Genomic DNA, 18,264 nt, shown 5'->3' on the forward strand with positions numbered 1-18,264 from the left:
CACACCTGGGATCCGAACTGGCGAATCCCAGGCCACTGAAATGGAATGTGCACACTAACTGCTGCGCCACTAGGCCAGCCCCAGGTCTTTTTGCATTGATGTAATTAGGAATTCTGTTAGCTTCCTGTACTTGCATGTCCAGTATCTCCCTCAGGTTTGGAAAGTTCTCAGCTATTATTTTTTTGAATAAACTCTCTGCTCCTCTCTCCCTCGCGTCTCCCTCTGGGATGCCTATAATCCTTATGTTACTTTTCCTAATTGAGTCAAATAATTTTTGAAGAATTTCTTCATTTTTTAAAAAATCTTAGTTCTCTCTCCCCCTCCACCCACATCATTTCTAAGTTTGTATCCTTAAGCTCGGTGATTCTCTCCTCCTTAAAGTCTGCTCTATTTTTTATGCTTTCTACATTATTTTTTATCTCATTAATTGTGTTTTTCATTTCTAGAATTTCTGTTTGGTTCTTTTCTAGAGCTTCATTCTCTGTGGTGAAGTGTTGCTTCTTTTCATTATTTTTATTCCTGAGCTCATTGAAATGTCTTTCTGAATTTTGTTGTGACTTGTAGAGTTTCTTTATGACAGCTGTTTTGATTTCTTTGTCAGTCAGATTGTGATCTTCTGTAACTCCAAGTTTGGTTTCTGGAGAGCTGTCGTTCTGCTTCTGTGCTGCCATGTTACTGTAGTTTTTCGTGGTGTTTGACGAATTGGTCCTCTGCTGGTGCGTTTTTGGTAGTAACCACCTTTCTTATTTGAGTACAGCTTTGGTTACTTTGGTTCTGAGCTGCTTCTGGTTGTATTTGAGAGCCTGTACTTTCCCCCTACACTGCCTCTACTAGAGGTGTCATCAGTGCCTGGGTTGTGCTGCTTGTGCCACTGATATTGCTGGTGCCTTGCTGCTTTCGATGTCACTGCAGGCTCAGGTCTTTCCATTAGGGTCACCAGGCTATGAGCACTTCTGCTGCTTCCAGGGTTGCCTGGGTCTCGTGTTCCCCCACTTCTCTCCATAGGCTGTTTACAGGCTTGGGTTCTGTTGCCCCTTAGACCCTCTGCACTGCTGCTCTTGGGTTATCTGAGGGTGCTGGCTGCACTGCTACCAGGGGCGCTGGGTTCACAGGTGTTGCTGTTGCTATTGGGGCCTGGCTTCTTGTATGCAGCCCCATTGCTGGTAGAGCCAGTGTTGGGTTGCCAGCACTGGGTTCTGGGTCTTAACATTCTACTGTGGTTCCTGAAGCCTCAGGTTGCAGGTGCCACTTGCCACTGCTAGGGGAGGAGTAGGGGTAAGCCACAAGTTTTACTGTTGGCCCTGCAGTCCCTGGTCACTGGTGTCTACTGGTGTGCTTTTTGAGACCTCTGGTAAGGGCACCCTGCTCCTGCGGATCAAATATGCACTTTATTTGCAGTCTTTGCTGCTGGAGAGACCAGCACCACTGCCATGGGAAGAGGAGGGGGCTGGGTCACTGGCACCGCTCTGTGTCCTGAAGCCTCAGGATGTTTGTACCATCTGCCACTGCTGAAGGGGAACAGGGCTGCAGCCTCTGCTTGCCGGCTTTGGCATGCGCTGGCAGCCTGCTCTGAAACCTCAGTTCAGGACACCCCACCCCTGCCAGGGAAATTTATGTCTTGGATATAGTCTCCACTGCTGGAAAGACTGATGCCTCTGCTGGGGGAGGGGGAGGGGGCCGAGTTGCTGGCTCCACTGTGACCTGGAGCCTCAGGGACATATGCCCCTCCTGCCACCACCGGTGGGGAGGGCAGGGCCTAAGCCATGAGTGCCCTGTTTGCCCTTGCAGCCTGTGGTTACTGGCGTGCACAACAGTGTTAGAATCTATGTTTTGGATTGCCACTGCCAGAGGAGAGGGAGGGGACTGCTCCCCGAGTTCCACTGCCTCCCGGAGGTCCAATCCACCCACCTTCAGACGTACAGTTACATGGATACTCAGGTGTTCTGGTGTGCTGTGCCGGGAGTCCTTCCTTGGTCACTGGATGTCTGAGTGGTTGTAACTTAGAGGGGAGAGATGAAGGGAGTGACTCACTCACCATGTTGCTGACATCACTCCTAGAGTTTCAGTTTTGCAAGATGAAAGAGTTATGAAGATTGGTGCACAACAACTTTACAGTACCAAACTGTACACTTAAAAATGGTTAAGATGGTAAACTTTGTGTGTGTCTTATCAAAATGAAAATTTTTTTTTAATTTAAGTAAAAAGTGAGTAGGAAAGTGGATTTTATCATGTATCCATAGGATTGTTGCAAAGATTAATTAAAGTACTTCCCAGCAGTTGTTTTAAGGATTACATAATAATGTATATAATGCATTTATCAAGAGACAGCACCTCTGCTTTTTTTATTGAGGAAGATTAGCCCTGAGCTAACATCTGCTGCCAGTCCTCCTCTTTTTGCTGAGGAAGACTGGCCCTGAGCTAACATCTGTGCCCATCTTCCTCCATTTTTTATGTGGGACGCCTGCCACAGCATGGCTTGCCAACCAGTGCCATGTCCACACCCAGGATCCAAACTGGTGAACCCCAGGCCACCAAAGCAAAACATGTGCACTTAACCACTGCACCACCGGGCCGTCCCTCCTTTTTATTTAACAGATCAATTTTACTAATTTAAACACAAAATCCATGAAGAAAAATCTATACACAATTGTGGATACAGCACACTTTTATATATTAAAACCAAGATAAACTTTTGTTTTCTTGCAGAGTACAAAACATAAAAATAAAAGGTTTAAAAAATTATCAACCTCTGTTTGCTTCAAGCAAAAAAGGAAAAAACCAAATCCATGTATTAAACAATTTGGAAAATTCACAAATGACTAATTTTACGAGCAACATAAAACTTCAGAAAAGGATGGTGTAGCTCTTTAGGTACTCTGGATCACAGCTGGTGTTTGGTTCCTTCACTGGCAACGGCTGTTATTTTGGGATGGTGTGCACTCTTAGATGTAAATGTGGGAAATGACATAATTGAGGTATTATAGAAATTTCCTTTGTTTAAGATTGGCTTTTTGCCCTTCCCGAAAAGTCCAGATAAGCATATATTGTGCAGACTGAGAGTCCGAGATAGAAATGTGTAATGATAATAGAAAGGTCAGGTACTTGATGGGCACAGACTCAGATCCTCTGGCAAGGGCATTCCACATAGTAAATTATTTTAACCCTTAACAACACCTCTGTGAGTTCAGTTACCATTATTATCTTCAGGTGACAGGGGAGGAAATGGAAGAATGGATTTAAGTACCTTTCCCAAGGTAACACTGTAAATAGCAGAGCTGAGTACATAATAATCACATAAATTTATCATCTTGGTATATAATTGTTCTTTTAATATTTTCTCTATTATTTACAAGTCCAAAAATTATAATCACATTTATATTTTTTAACATGCTTTAGGGATGAAGAGAAGCCAAAGAACCCGATGGTAGAATTGTTCTATGGAAGATTCCTAGCTGTGGGAGTACTTGAAGGTATAGTTATACGTGTTTACTTTTAATTAGAATTGAAGTGAGATTATCTGTTAGCTCCTTTGTCTTGTTGTGACTCTTTCATTTGTTGAATAGTTTTTCATTTTACTTTGACTTACTCTGTCTAGAAGTTTGTGTTGCATTGCTACAGCTAATCGTTTATTTAGAAACAGGATTGAGTGAATGAAAAGGAAGGTATGGAGTGCATTATCACATGCTAATTGATACTTAATGTTATCCTGATGATCTTTCCCTGGGAAGGCTTTTGTGGTTCTGTGAATTGTTGAGAGGAGGGGATTAATGGGGAAATCTGTGGATCTGTTGAAAATAATTTTGGAGTTGAATACTGGGCTTGGTATGATGGTTGCTGTTTTTGAGGGTTTCCAGTCCATGAATGTTGAAAGCTGCATTTAGCAATTTAGCATAGTCAGGGTATTGGATTGTTTTGGTGATAATAAAATTCTTTAGACTTTAGTTTTCAAGAAAGAGCTGTACTCATCTTTTGAAAAATCAATTGAATGATATTACTCCAATTACCCTAAATGCCTGTTGCTTAAAATCTGGGCTTAACCAGTTACTCTCTGGTTTTCCTAACAAGGGAAGGAAACTGACTCATTAGATATACTTCAAATAATAATATTACTAAGTCCCAAAGCATATATTTTTGAAAAATTACTTTTCCTGGATGGCCAAATGCATCAACTTTTGAATGTTCATCCAAAGTGTAAAATTTGGAAAGTGGGTTTTCCTTTAGAATCTTAAGTAATGGATTTCCATGAAGTTTTGTTTGAATATAGTTTTAGTTTGGGATTTGGAAAAAGGCGGACACTAACTCAGAATTTAGTCATGCAGTTAAGAGCTTATGTTGAAGTGTCAGTATAGTTTTGTTTGCCCTAAATATTCATTATATGAATAGTGGAATATTTTACATAGTACGTTACATTCCAATTTGGGATGTCCATAATGTCACACTGATTTTTATTTGAAGTAGAACACTGTCTCTGAAGTGGTAGAGTAGCTCTAATCAGGTGACTCGGCACTATTTATAATACCCTTTGTGAGCATTTCTTCCTGTGTTATCTTGATTCTTAAAAGTGATTGTCGGGCCGGCCCTGATGGCCTATAGTTTAAATTTGGCTCACTCTGCTTTGGTGGTCCAAGTTCTGTTCTGTGCAGACCTACACCATTCATCTGTCAGTGGCCGTGCTGTGGCAGCAGGTCATATACAAAATTGGAGGATCTGCAGCAGATGTTAGCTCAAAGCGAGTCTTCCTCAAGAGTGATTGTTATTAAAATACTTAATTTGTTAAACAGTGTTGAAGTCTTTATACTTGTATTAGTAAGTTGTTTCAAAGCTATTGTGCTATGTAAATGTGATTTTACTACATTTCCAGTGAAATGTGTTTTCTCTAGTAAAAGTTTATTTTAGAGCACTTTCTTACTGCTTTTGCATATGTCTTCCTAATGCTTTCTTATAGACCAGTGACTCTCAATTGGGGGTGATTTTCATTTTGTTTACTAAAGTACTCCCATTGCAAAAGTTCCTCAGCTTTTCCAGAACTTCAATTCCATTGATTTCTTCCATTTTGTTCCTCAGCCCTTTTCTTCACTTACTTCCTTGTCCAATATGATCATTCTTATAAATGTCTAAAACTCCCTTTCCCTCATTCCCTTCTGGCACCTCCTCTGGCTATTCTCTGACCTTCATTAAGCTATTTACCTCTTCTCTGCATGTACTGAGTACCTGAATATTGCTGAGGAAAAGTCACTCAAATGGGCAAACTGTAATGGATGCTGAATTTGTAGTAGATACTGAACTTCACTGGTCCCAATCTTTTAAGCCTACCTGGCAGTCATAGTTGTTTTGTTTAATCACTGTCTTTTACCTCTTTCTCTGCAATAACAGTTTCCATCTTTTCTACTTCTAATCTGACTTCTTTGTCTCTTCATTCTCTGAGAAAGACCTTAGCTCAGATTTTGTGGGTTTACCATGAAACTAATGAAACCTAATCATGGGTCCTGTCTAAGGCCCTGAATCTAATTTTGTGTTTATAGTTTTGTATCGCAGTTCTTAAAAACGACTTCCTCAAATATACGAACTTCAGGCTCCACAGCCTGGATCCATTGCTAACTCCACCACTTTCATTTTGTTTGTCTCTCCAGATAATAAAGGAATTGTTCAGTCTTATATCAAAAGGATATTCCTTGTAAGTGCTTAGAATCTCATCCTTTCATGCTTTTACTCAGACCTTACTCCATCCCTTATCTTGCTTTTTTTCTGTATATTCAGCTCCTGCTTCTCCAGTGTGTCTTCCTCATCAATATTTAGACATGGTCTGGTATCTCACATCTTAAAAAAACAAAAACAAAAAACCCTTCTCCCTTCACACACTCTTTTTCAGTTAATCTTAGAGTTAAGATTCTTTAAAGAGAGGAGTGTATTTTTTTTTTATTGAGGAAACATTAGTTTATGACATTTCATGAATTTCAGGTGTACATCATTATATTTTGATTTCTGTGTAGGGTTATGTCATGTTGACCACCCAAAGACTAATTACCATCCATCACCGTACACATGTGCGAATCACCCCTTTCGCCCTCCTCCCTCCCCTCTTTGCCTCTGGTAACCACCAATCCAATCTCTGTCTCTAAGTGGTGGTTTCTTCTATTTTTGAGAAAATATGGTATTTGACTTTCTCCCTCTGACTTACTTCACTTAGCATAATACTCTCAAGGTCCATCCATGTTGTCACAAATGGCAAGATCTCATCTTTTTTATGGCTGAGTAGTATTCCATTGTGTATATATGCCACATCTTTATCCATTTGTCTCTTGATGGGTAAAGAGAGGCATTTATTTTCACCTACTAACTCCCTGTGTAATCACAACATCCCACTTTTGCTTCTTTCCCTAAACCTCTTCTTAAAGGGATCTTTTTAAGGTTATTGATTTTCTACATGTGTTCAAGTCCTTTGGATCCCTCTCAGTTCTCCTATTGAACTCTGATCAACTATTAATGCTATTGACTCTACTCTCTCCTCCTTTTCCCTACTCTTTCCATAAAAAAACTTCTATGGCACCATATTCTCTTGGCTTTTTGCATGCCTCTGTGGGTACTTCTTAGAAGTTATATTTATAGTTTCTTCTTTTATCTAAAGGTAGGAGATCCTTGGGACTCAGGTTAGGCCCTCTTCTTTTTCCTGTCTGCTGATCCCCTAGGCAGTCTCATTCACTCCCTTGATTTCCAGCTATCAGTAAACCAGCAAGTCTTTATTTTATAGCTTCAGAGTAGAAGATTAATCTTAGTTACAGACTCATATATCCAGCTCTGTTCTTAACTTGACATTACACGGGCCATTCTCAAACAATGATTGCTACTACTGCCTTAAAACAAAAGGGAAAAAATAATCCTCTGCTTTTCCTTCAGTGGTACCCCTTTCAGTGCATAAACCTCAATCCAATTGTTCATGCTAAATCTGCATATCATTCTCCATAACTTCCTTCCTCTTCTATCCCCCATCCTGCCTATGAACCAGTCAGTCAAGTCCTGTTGGTGCTCCCTATTGTATCTATGTATAAATGTGTGTGTGTGTAATTTTATCTGTTTGTACACTTTTATTATTAATGCCTTATTCCACCTTTATTTCCAGATAGATTCTGTAAGTCTCCTAATGGAATACCACCCACTTAACACAGAAGCTATAAGGATGTTTCAAAGACATAAATCTGATTCTGATATTCCTAGAAATAACTATTCAGTGACTTTCTGTTATGCTTAGAATATACTGAAAAGAAAATTTTTAACAGGAGCTGTTAAACTTTGTAGATTTTGACCCCCTCCCTAATTCTTCATTGTCATCTCCACATTGCTCCCCTGTGCTGTACTATCCCCTTAGTTCTTCAAGCACGCAAGTTCTTTGAAGCCTTAGAGTCTTTGTGTGTGCTATTCCTTGGCCAAGAATCCTTCACAGCTCCCTGACACTCTGGCCTGGCTAACCCCCACTCTCCATTCAAGTCTCAGCGAGAATGTCACCATGCTCTGGAAGTCCTCTTTGCTCAACCGCCCAGCCCCAAAGACTAGGTTAGCTCTCCTTTTTATACCCTCTCACTGCACTCCATCTCACTATACCTTTTAAAACACTTATTTGTTCATAATTGCACGTGCAAATAATTTGTATAATGTCGTTCTTCCAAAAGAGGCTGAAGGCTTTCTCAGCTTAAGATCCATATCCCTTTTGTTCACTGCTGTACATATTCTCAGTGTTTAGCACAGTATCTTGCCCTTAGAAGGCACTTTTTGAAAGAATAAGCATATATATATATACAAACATACGTATGTATGTATAAAATTACATGCATACGTATGGGTGTGTAGTTAATATCTGTGCTGGATATGGATGCACATGCATAAACCAACAGGAAAATTACATTAACCCACTACTCTCTGGAACATCATCATTTGGAGTTAGAATTTTCAGGTTCGGGAGATAATTTATATAGACATTTACTTTTAGTAGCTAAAAGACCATATTGAGGAACGTTAATTTAATTAACTTTCCCCCCCTCCTATAGGTAAAAAATTTGAAAATACTGAAATGTTTGGTCAGTACCCACTTCAGGTCAATGGATTCAAAGATCTACACGAGTGCCTAGAAGCTGCTATGATTGAAGGAGAAATTGAGTCTTTACATTCAGAGAATTCAGGAAAATCAGGCCAAGAGGTGAGTTTAGCATCTTCATTATTCCCCTTCCCCAGGTCTTTCTTACAGTGCTGTAAAGCACAGCTGAAGGCTTTAATTATGTAGCTACCTAATAGTTGAGCAAATACTCGGAATATGTGTTTGGATTTCATTATGGTAGTTTAGACATATTTGAGAGACCCATACACTCAATACAGTCTATAATCTATGTTAAATTCTCTCACAGTTTATCTCAAAATTTTCTGTTAAAATCCTTCCTTAGTAGATTGTTCAGTCTTTTCAGACTTCTTAATCAAGGTACCAGTCATTACAGCATGCTAGTCCTGGAAGTAAAGAAGAAAAACACTGATGTTAAGGTGGAATTTTATGAAGACATGTTACTTACATCAAACATTGTTGGAATTTGTTCATGCCTAAATAGACAACATGAGACTCCTTTTTTTTTGTAAATTTACTGTATAATCGCTTGAAGGGCAGATGGAAGAACTTGCTTTCTCAAGAAAAAAATAATTTAAAAAATATGTTATAAACATATTTATCTTTGTCCACTGGTCTCTGTTTCGTCACCCACCTCTGTCTCTCCATTCATCTCTCTAGCTCCGTCTGTATATCAATCCACCCATCCGTACATTCATCCATCAGAGAGTGTTACTGTAATAGAAAGCAAAGGACAAATCATGTGCTCCAAACATCATTTGGCAGTTGCTGGCAGTTGTCTGTTTGTAAGTGCCATGCTCGAGGATGGGGTCCTCTGTGTCATTCACTGCTCTGTCACTAGTGGTTAGTACGGTGACTGCAAATAGAATTATGTAACACATATTTATTGACTGAATGAATGAAGTGTCCCAGTGCTATCAAAAAGTTTCTGAGGTCTTTATCCCTGAATAGGTGCTTAATAAATATTGTGATAATATCTCTGTGTTTATCTGAAAAGGGACTGAGTTCTTGTATTTTTGAGAATAAATTACTTTTATCTGAATTGTGTGCTTTTTTTTAAAAGATAGGATTAACTTTTTCTTGTTCTAACTCCATTCTCATTTCCTTCTCTTCCCTCGCACACTCGAACAGAAAAAGAAATAATATTGACTATCTTTTGACTTTTTTGAGAGAGAGAGAAAGAGAAAATATTTGAAGTAGTTTTTCTCTCTGCATCATAGATTGTCTACTTCAGTGATTCTCAGCAGATGCCTCGGCCCCAATTCAAAGCTATCAAATCAGAATCTAGGTCGGAATCTGGTACTTTGGCATAAGAGCTCCATGAGTGATTCTGACGTAGACCTCTAATTAAGAATATTTAAATTATGCTTGTTTACTTTATTGATTGGGAAACAGATCTCTAAAGATTGGGACTCTCCCAGGATCCCATGATGGAACAAGAAAGCAGAGGGCCCCCCCCCAACCCTCGACCCAGAGTATGATCTGCTTTCTGTTAGATAAGAGGATGGTGGGTTTGGGCAGGGGGAGGAGGGATGGCATTTTCCTTACGTTGTCAAAGTAGCTTATAAATGAAATACACTGTGGCTTATTGGTAAATGTTTTAGTAATTAATTGGTAAATAATCTTTCTCACATATTCCTAGCTTTTAAAAATCTTTTTCTTACATTGAATCTGAATTTCATTATTTAAAAAATCTAATTTGTCCTCCATCTTTGGCTTCACTCTGAATGCCCCATAGTACAGTATATATTTTCTGCCTAGGTTTTTCTATCTAATTGAAGGAATATAGTGGTTGGTTATCTTCTGTGAATTCAGCAATTTCTAAGCAGTCTCAATTGTAGTAAATTTGATTACCTGTGATTTCTAGTACCAATTGCCTGGATTTGTTTCAATAATAATTCAGCTAGGTTTAAGAGACTGTCACCTGCTAGAGTAGACTATCTCAAAGTTTTTAATAATATACTTAAATTATAGTCTTATATCATTACGACCTTCAGAATAACTGTTTTATTTCTTCTTGAGTCTCTATAAAGACCAATGAGTAACATTTTAGGCTTATTTCTAAATTTCCAGTCCCTGATGGTAACCTTTTATCTCTTACACTGTTATTTAGTAAAAATTGTTGATTTTACTTTGATACAGAAAACATATCTTTTGCTGAAGTAGCTGTGCTCGACCAATATAGGAAGACCTCTTGTTTCCATAATAACTCATATTAAAAATCCAGTGGACTATAAGAGTTTAAATTTCTGGAGTGATATACTAGGAGACAACTGAGTAAACTGAAAACGATCATGTGTAAGATATTACTTACAAAATATTTTTCTAAGTCATGAAATTTTAAATTTTAATTAATCTGCAATTTATAGATGAGTCAAACTCCAGGAAACCTGGAGATATTTTTTGATCGTCTATTGAAAGAAAAAAATTTCAAATAGTAAATACTTCACTTCTGGTGTGGCTATTCACTACTGATAATGTGTTGTACTTTTTTAGATTATTACTATGCTTGCATAAATATTTGGATTTCATCTGTTCATACTGTCCTGAGACTTGCATTTTTTTACTGACCGCTATATTGTGAGCATTCCTTCCATGTCAATATATAGCTTTATACCATTCTTTGTAAAACCTGCATAGTATCACAAAGCTTGTATTAATAAAATTAAATTGATTTAATTCTTCCATGAGACAGTAGTTGGACAAAGATTATTTTAAAGAATGTCATTCTGTGAGTACCTGGAGCACTTAGGAGTGAAGGTTAGTTAGAAGTGGAATCTGTGGGTCACAGGGCAGACTCATCTAAAAATGGAAGGACTGCCAAATTTCCCTTCCCAAAGTTGTACTAAGTTATAATTAGAGTACTGAAAGAAAATTTAACAGAACTTGAACTAGAAACTAAATTAGAGAAACAGTCTCTACATTTGTCATATTAGATATATATAGATGTTATATGGGAAACTGATCTTTAAAAAGAAAAGGGCAAATGAGTGAAGATGATTAAATGACTGAAACTGATTTTTGAATTGGAATAGGAAGGTTTTGCTTTCGTGCTTAGTTTACATCTGGCTTTATTTGGTGTTCTGTGGGGTATTTGGAATGGTAGGTCTGCTTTTTCTTTATTTTTCTTGGCATTCTTGGCAATCTCACAAAAGCAAGGTATTTACAACATATTAATAGAAAAACCAGGTATTATAACTCAAAAAAATGACTACATTCTCTTTAGAAAATATTTCTATTTAACAGGTCAGATTTATAGTTGTGATAGATTCAGGAGCACTTCTGTGGCTAATGCAGATTATGTAAGTGCGTTACTCAGTAACTGCATTAATCTCTTACCCCTGTGGGATCCTTAAATAATGTAATAATAATATGTGCTTAGAGATGTGCAGAATCTAAGCATTGTTTTTACCTTTAGTGACCTGTGGCTCACAAACCTGGCATACTAGTTATCTTAGAGAAGTAAATGCAGTTTTTTGTTGAATGGAAACATATTTTGAAAGAAAAAAACCTCGTTTTATATTATTTAAAATTCTAGTTACATACTGCTATACTTCTAATCTGAAAATCACAGACCTAGATATACTCCTAATATTTTTTTAAGTGAATTTAGGGAACTTCTGGCTGTCTCTTCTTGTCCCCATCAGCTTTGGAATGAGAAATTGAAATTCTCTACTCCTGTAGTAGGAAAAACCTGTCGTCGATGTTACAGGAAATGCATTCACAACAGAGACATATTACATCACAAATTATGAACATGCTTTTGTGATGAATGGAAGCTATTTTCTGGACTTTAAATGATCTACAGAGAAGCATACTTCTAATTTGGGTTATTTGATTTCTCTTTGCCTTCGTAGGTTTCCATGAATTAAAGTATGTAACTATTTAATTGTAGTGATGGCATGTGCAGTATTGCAATAAAATGTGAAAGTAATAGTTTTTGAAATCTACTTATTTATTTGTTTGAGTATCATGAAATGGAGTAGATAATTTATGCTAAAGCATCAAAAGTTTTCTTTGTGATGTTTATGGGGTATTCTTTAATTCTTAATAGTAATTTCAAGTGTGGATTAGAACTAACTAAAATTCTTGCCACTGCTATGTGAGAAGAAAATAAACTCTGCTCAAGAAATTTTAAAACTTGAGGTGTTTCTAATGTTAGATCTTTCATAACTTTCTCTAGTCAATTTCAGGTAATATCCATATAAAGCAAATTCCTTAAACTTCAGCTTTCAGTAAAAGATAAACTAAATCCAACTCAGGAAATCTCAGTTCGGGTAATCATTAGCATTTTTAGAGGGAGAAATAGTTTTGAATAACTATTAGCTTTAATTAGAGAAAAGTAGCAACTTTCAAGATCTTAGTCAAATCCAGTTTGCCAAATGTGCATCATTCCTGCTTTTTTCCGACATTTGAATTTGATTTAGTGTACTCCTAGCTTATTGACATTTGTGTGGTGGCATTTTGTGGTGCTTGAAAATATCACACCATATAGTATGTGGCAGTTTCTTTTTACAGTAGTACATCGCAAGGCTTATAATAAGCACTTTAAAAATATTTGTTACGTTATTGTATACTTCTACATTTCTTGATTCACAGGTTTGTTCATTTCTCTTTCCCTTTCAAGAAATATTGTTTATGTAAAACTTGAATCTGTTTTATGAAAATAATTTTCTTTTCAAGTGTTGTTGCATTTCACACTTAACTGAAGAGTTGCCGAAGTTTGTGGAAGAGTTGGCTCATATCAGTGAGTCATTTAATTCTTTAAACACTAGTCATTTAAAAAGATTTTAAATATAGTTACTATAAGTATAAACTATATATTTGTTAGTCATAGATCTTTTCTTAAATTAGTCAAAATTCCAATAGGAAAATTAAATTTAAAGCAGGAAAATATCAGTTTCTAGTTTTTACCATGAGAACTGTGATCATTTATGCTATAAAAATACCTTTTTTCCTTTGTGTATTGCATCTTACAGCTTAGATTGTCCTAAGTTTTTGGCAATGTGGTTGATTGTAATAAGTATTAGTAATAGTGACATAATATTGAAGAAGTCAGAACTTCAGCTACTAAGCCTTGATTTTAACCAGTGTCTCTCTCTTTGGGTTAGAAATTCTAATGTAAAGAATTATCATGGAAAAATGAGAGTTGTTAGAAGACTTTTCTCTTTCCTGCTTGTGTCTTATCCCCATTCTTGGAATTTTCAAGAAGTGTGGAAAACTTCTAGAACCAAGTTGAGTTTTCACTAAATTACATAACCAATCAATTATTTGTACCATCAGCATTGTGATGATGTATATAAAAATGCCAGTGCTAACATCTCATGCCGAAAGTTGCAATGGAGAAAACAGAAGGGAGATATTACAATTTTTTGTTGTTGTTTTCTTTCAGCATTGGTTTACTGAACTACCACCTGTGTTAACATTTGAATTGTCAAGATTTGAATTTAATCAGGCATTGGGAAGACCAGAAAAAATTCACAACAAATTAGAATTTCCTCAAGTTTTATATCTGGACAGGTATGGTTTGGAATACAAGATGACATTTTTTTTTTTTTTTTTTTTTTTTTTAAAGATTTTATTATTTCCTTTTTCTCCCCAAAGCCCCCGGTACATAGTTGTATATTCTTCGTTGTGGGTTCTTCTAGTTGTGGCATGTGGGACGCTGCCTCAGCGTGGTCTGATGAGCAGTGCCATGTCCGCGCCCAGGATTCGAACCAACGAAACACTGGGCTGCCTGCAGCGGAGCGCGCGAACTTAACCACTCGGCCACGGGGCCAGCCCCTACAAGATGACATTTTTGAAACAGTTTAGTAACCAAGTGAAGAATTGTTACTGTGTTTAAAAAAATTTTGCTTAATTTCCTTAGAATTAATCTGTGTTTTTTGCATAATAATTCCACTTGTCAAGGAAAATGGAGTTCTCTTTTTATTTAGAAAATTATAGTTGCTGGGAATAATATTCTAAGGAAGTTTAAAGAAAGATTATTTTTGTATTTGTATTATAATTCTGTCAAAATTTTTAAAAATATTATTTTATATTGTCTGATATTTTATCATAAAATTTCAAATGAATTGATCTTCTGTGGTTTTGGCTCGACTTATTATATCTATTTCCATGATATTTAGAAATACTAATGATTGCTGTTTTTCTTTGTCCTGATAGATACATGCTCAGAAACAGAGAAATAACAAGAATTAAGAGGGAAGAGATCAAGAGACTAAAAGATTACCTCACAGTATTACAACAGAGACTAGAAAGGTATTGTAATTTTTACAAAATTATGAGCTAACTATAGGAAGTCATATTTGTAGTGGCTATCTAGACTCCTTAGTTTTAAATTTGCTTTTGGTGCTTTATAGTTCTAGGAGTAGATAATCATTCTGGATTTCTATTTTGCTAGAGTAGTTTAGTTTTGAGTTTTGTTAGAAACTAAAATAATACATAATTGGCATAATTGGAAGAAGATAATTTTAGTGGTTTAAGATAAATATTCTCACTGTCAACAGGTAATACTCATGGTGCTGAAAATAGATACAAAGTGAAACTAATCAATAGTCAAAGTTTCTTCTTGCATGAGACTAAGTGTTACTCTTAAGATCTCCATTGAAACGAATGCCGACTTTTTCTCCTTAACACGGAAATGGGTCACGGAGGTTTGAAGGGAAACAAGTCATGTGTAAACTGGTGGGCAAGGGTTGCCTAGAAAGCACATCCCTGGGGAGAGCGAATGGCTGCCCCTCGCACTAGTGGGTCGTGGCGTGCATGAATATCATCTCACTCTTGTCTTAAGCTGCGGATTGTTTCCAAAAGACACCAGAGTCTAGACTGTCAAATGTTCTGTAGTTCAGACAAAAGTCTACAGGCTGAAATATGGCCGGGGAGATCTAATCTGATCTAATCCGTATTTTCTTGTTTTAGTGTTAATTTGAAAATTAACAGCCTAAAACTTTTTTATACAAAAATAATGTATCATGTTTCAATAATTTTTATTCTTAAAAGGTACCAGTAATCATACTGAAAAATAATCAGAGGTAAAAGGTAGGAGGATAATATTAGTCACTATCTTGATCATGAGACCAGATGACAGATCTAAAAATAAAAACAGGCTCAGGAGATGGAACTGTCAGTTTTCATTTTCCTATTGGATTACAACTTGGAGCATTTAAAATTTATGACAGTTTATATGCACATTCAGTCTTAATCAGCTTTGGTTTTCTTCCTTTGGAGAACATTTATTTCTTGAATGTGTATTCAGTTTTACTGTCTTCATTTGAAAGCAAAATTAATTCCATTGTTGAGGAAGATTATTGAAGTGTTTTTATCATGTTTTGTAACAGTTATTGAAAAAAACACATGTGGTTTAGATACAAATAAAAGCATTCATCCATTTTATGGTTAACAGATATTTAAGCTATGGCTCGGGTCCCAAACGATTCCCCCTGGTAGATGTTCTGCAGTACGCCTTGGAATTTGCCTCAAGTAAACCTGTTTGCACTTCTCCTATCGATGATATTGATGCTAGTTCCCCACCTAGTGGTTCCGTGTCATCACAGACATTACCAAGGTAAAAAGTTTTCTTGATGTAAGAGACGGGTATGTTACCTATATTAACTAATAATGTAACTGATGCCTTTAAAGAAGATTTTAGAAAATGCATGTTGTGATTTATTTTAGTGGACTCTAAAAAGATTAGATTCACTTAGAAGATTGTATGTCTTTGGGGGGCTTATTTCATTGTTTCACTAGATTTTATAGTTGTGGATTGAAATTTTCATCGTATTTTTTTCTGTTCAAAATTATACTTTAGGTTGTTTTGGTATGTTAAATGTTTCAACCTTTTATCTGTGAAAATAATACTGTTAAGTTAGATTTTTTTTCTATAATATGAGCTAGTAAATATTAGCAAAGAAGGTTTTATAATTCTAGTATACAGAAGATTTGTTTTCTTTAAGTAAGTATGATTAAGCCATTTCTACCATAAAGCCACAATTTCATCCTTAGAATAATGTAATCCTCATATATTAAGAATCTCATTAGGATATTTTATTAATCCACATATTTCTCTTTTTTTAAAGAAGACCTTTTCCTTTTGAAATTATAAGGCAATTTAATACTGTGTGATTGGCATAGTCTTTGTGCAAAGCTTCATTTTGGAAAGTTTAATAGTAAACATTCTGTGATTTAAAAATACAGTACAACAGAGCAACAGGGAACTCCTTCTTCAGAACTGCCAAGCACGTCACCTGCGTCAGTAGCTGCCATTTCATCGAGATCAGTAATACATAAACCATTCACACAGTCTCGGATACCTCCAGATTTGCCCATGCATCCAGCACCAAGGCACATAACAGAAGAAGAACTTTCTGTGCTAGAAAGCTGTTTACATCGCTGGAGGACAGAAATAGAAAATGACACCAGAGGTAAGAATCTTCTCACAGCATAGCTACTGTCGCCTCAGATGGATCTGTATAATGTTAAAATTGAGAAAGGAAATCACCTGTTGATTTCATCTGTAAATACTATAAAGTATTTTTTCTTTTTTTTAGAAAGTGTTTTCTATAAGATAAACTAGTCTGGCTTCCAGTTTTTATGATCTTACTACCAGGTTCAGAGAGACTGAAAGATTTTCCCTATATTACTTAGCTGATTAATGGCATAGCAGATGATCTGATTTTCTAGTTTAGTGCTCTAAGTTTATAGCAATCTGGTATTCACAGCTACTCCATTGGTGAAACATACAGCATCGAATTTCGTACTTAGCAATTAGGTACTTCCCCTGATATTTATACAATGAGTTCAAATGATAAAAAATTTTCTTTAATCATTAGAAATGTGAATTTTAATTTTCAGTCTACTTAACAGAGATTTCCAAATTTGATCTATGAGGTCACTGCCAGTCTGTAATGAGTTTTAATTGGCATGTAGCAAAATAAGAAAAATAAGGACAGTGCTCTGTGGGGCATGTATGTGTGTGCACGCACAAGTATGCGTGTTGGTGTAAAGTTGCCGTCTGTCCTTTCTTGGAAGGAATTCTCCTTTTTTCTGAAGTATCCTCTTCCTACTCTACTGTTGTTAAAATGTCCTTTTTTTTTTTTTTAACGAAGTGCTGTTCATATTTTATGGTACAGTTTATTATAACTTTTCCTTACATGTTAAAATATAATACCCTGTGCCCCAATTTTATCCTAATTTTATTGATCTTGAAAAATTAAAATTCTAGGAGCTACTGTTTTATGCCAAAAGGTTGGAATTAAACAGTAGTGGTTGTTGGATTTTAGATGCCCAACTTGACTCTTTATAGGCAATATGTAAATAAAGAGCAGTCCTAATTTAATAGAGAGTAAATAGGATGTGATGGTGACTAACAATTAGTATTAGTAACTGAAATGATTACCCTTAGTATTTTTTATATATAAGGGAATTTTTTATGTAAGAATTCATTAGCAAACATTAATTATGTATGTAGTGTTTCCTGAACACTGTGCTAGGTATTGGATAATTTTCTCCTGGACTTGGCAGATTGTGTTTGTTTTTATAAAATTACATTCAAAGGATGGAAGCTAGGCAGCTTTTGACACTAAGGTAGTGGTTGAGGGAGGAAAGAAATGAATGAGTTTGATACTCTCTTTGAAGACAACTGACAGATGTAGGTCATTGACAAGAGGTAAGAGAGAGGAGGGAACCAGGCATGATTCCCTTAGTTATTCATAATGATATGAGTAATGATATGAATAGCTAAGTAGAATGCATTTTTGAAAAGGGCAGCCTAATGGATGAGCAGGTCCCCACCTCAGAGGACAGAGTAGGAATATAATGAGTACACTTTTGGCCATTTTAAATTTGAGGAACTTCAGAGTCATTCATGCAATGAGATTTTGGACCTTAATAATAGTAATTTTTTAAAGAATAGTTTTAGGAATTTTTTCTTATTCTTCTAACATATTAGTAGGAAAACCTTTAATCCCTACCTTTTAAGTCCTAGTAGAAACATATTTAATGTTAATCATTACATGATGTCTTCTATCCTTAGATTTGCAGGAAAGCATATCCAGAATCCATCGAACAATTGAACTAATGTACTCTGACAAATCTATGATCCAAGTAAGTGAAATTTGGAGCTGGTATTATCAAAATTATATACATATTTTTATTTATCT

The 18,264-nt window shown here is 36.2% G+C and overlaps 1 protein-coding gene across 6 annotated transcripts in view; it reads left to right on the plus strand.

The window, feature by feature from the left end:
• USP25 (ubiquitin specific peptidase 25) overlaps positions 1-18,264 on the plus strand; it is a 150,430-nt gene that overhangs the window by 86,907 nt on the left and 45,259 nt on the right. For all 6 annotated transcript variants that reach the window (XM_070488714.1, XM_070488715.1, XM_070488717.1 and 3 more), the window contains 7 exons: positions 3,397-3,470; positions 8,040-8,188; positions 13,497-13,624; positions 14,270-14,365; positions 15,510-15,671; positions 16,301-16,527; positions 18,138-18,208. In XM_070488714.1, coding sequence (XP_070344815.1) covers positions 3,397-3,470; positions 8,040-8,188; positions 13,497-13,624; positions 14,270-14,365; positions 15,510-15,671; positions 16,301-16,527; positions 18,138-18,208 — 907 coding nt within the window. The remainder of the gene's footprint in view (positions 1-3,396; positions 3,471-8,039; positions 8,189-13,496; positions 13,625-14,269; positions 14,366-15,509; positions 15,672-16,300; positions 16,528-18,137; positions 18,209-18,264) is intronic.

Source organism: Equus asinus, chromosome 18 (genome assembly GCF_041296235.1).
Source record: "Equus asinus isolate D_3611 breed Donkey chromosome 18, EquAss-T2T_v2, whole genome shotgun sequence".
NCBI lineage: Eukaryota > Metazoa > Chordata > Mammalia > Perissodactyla > Equidae > Equus > Equus asinus.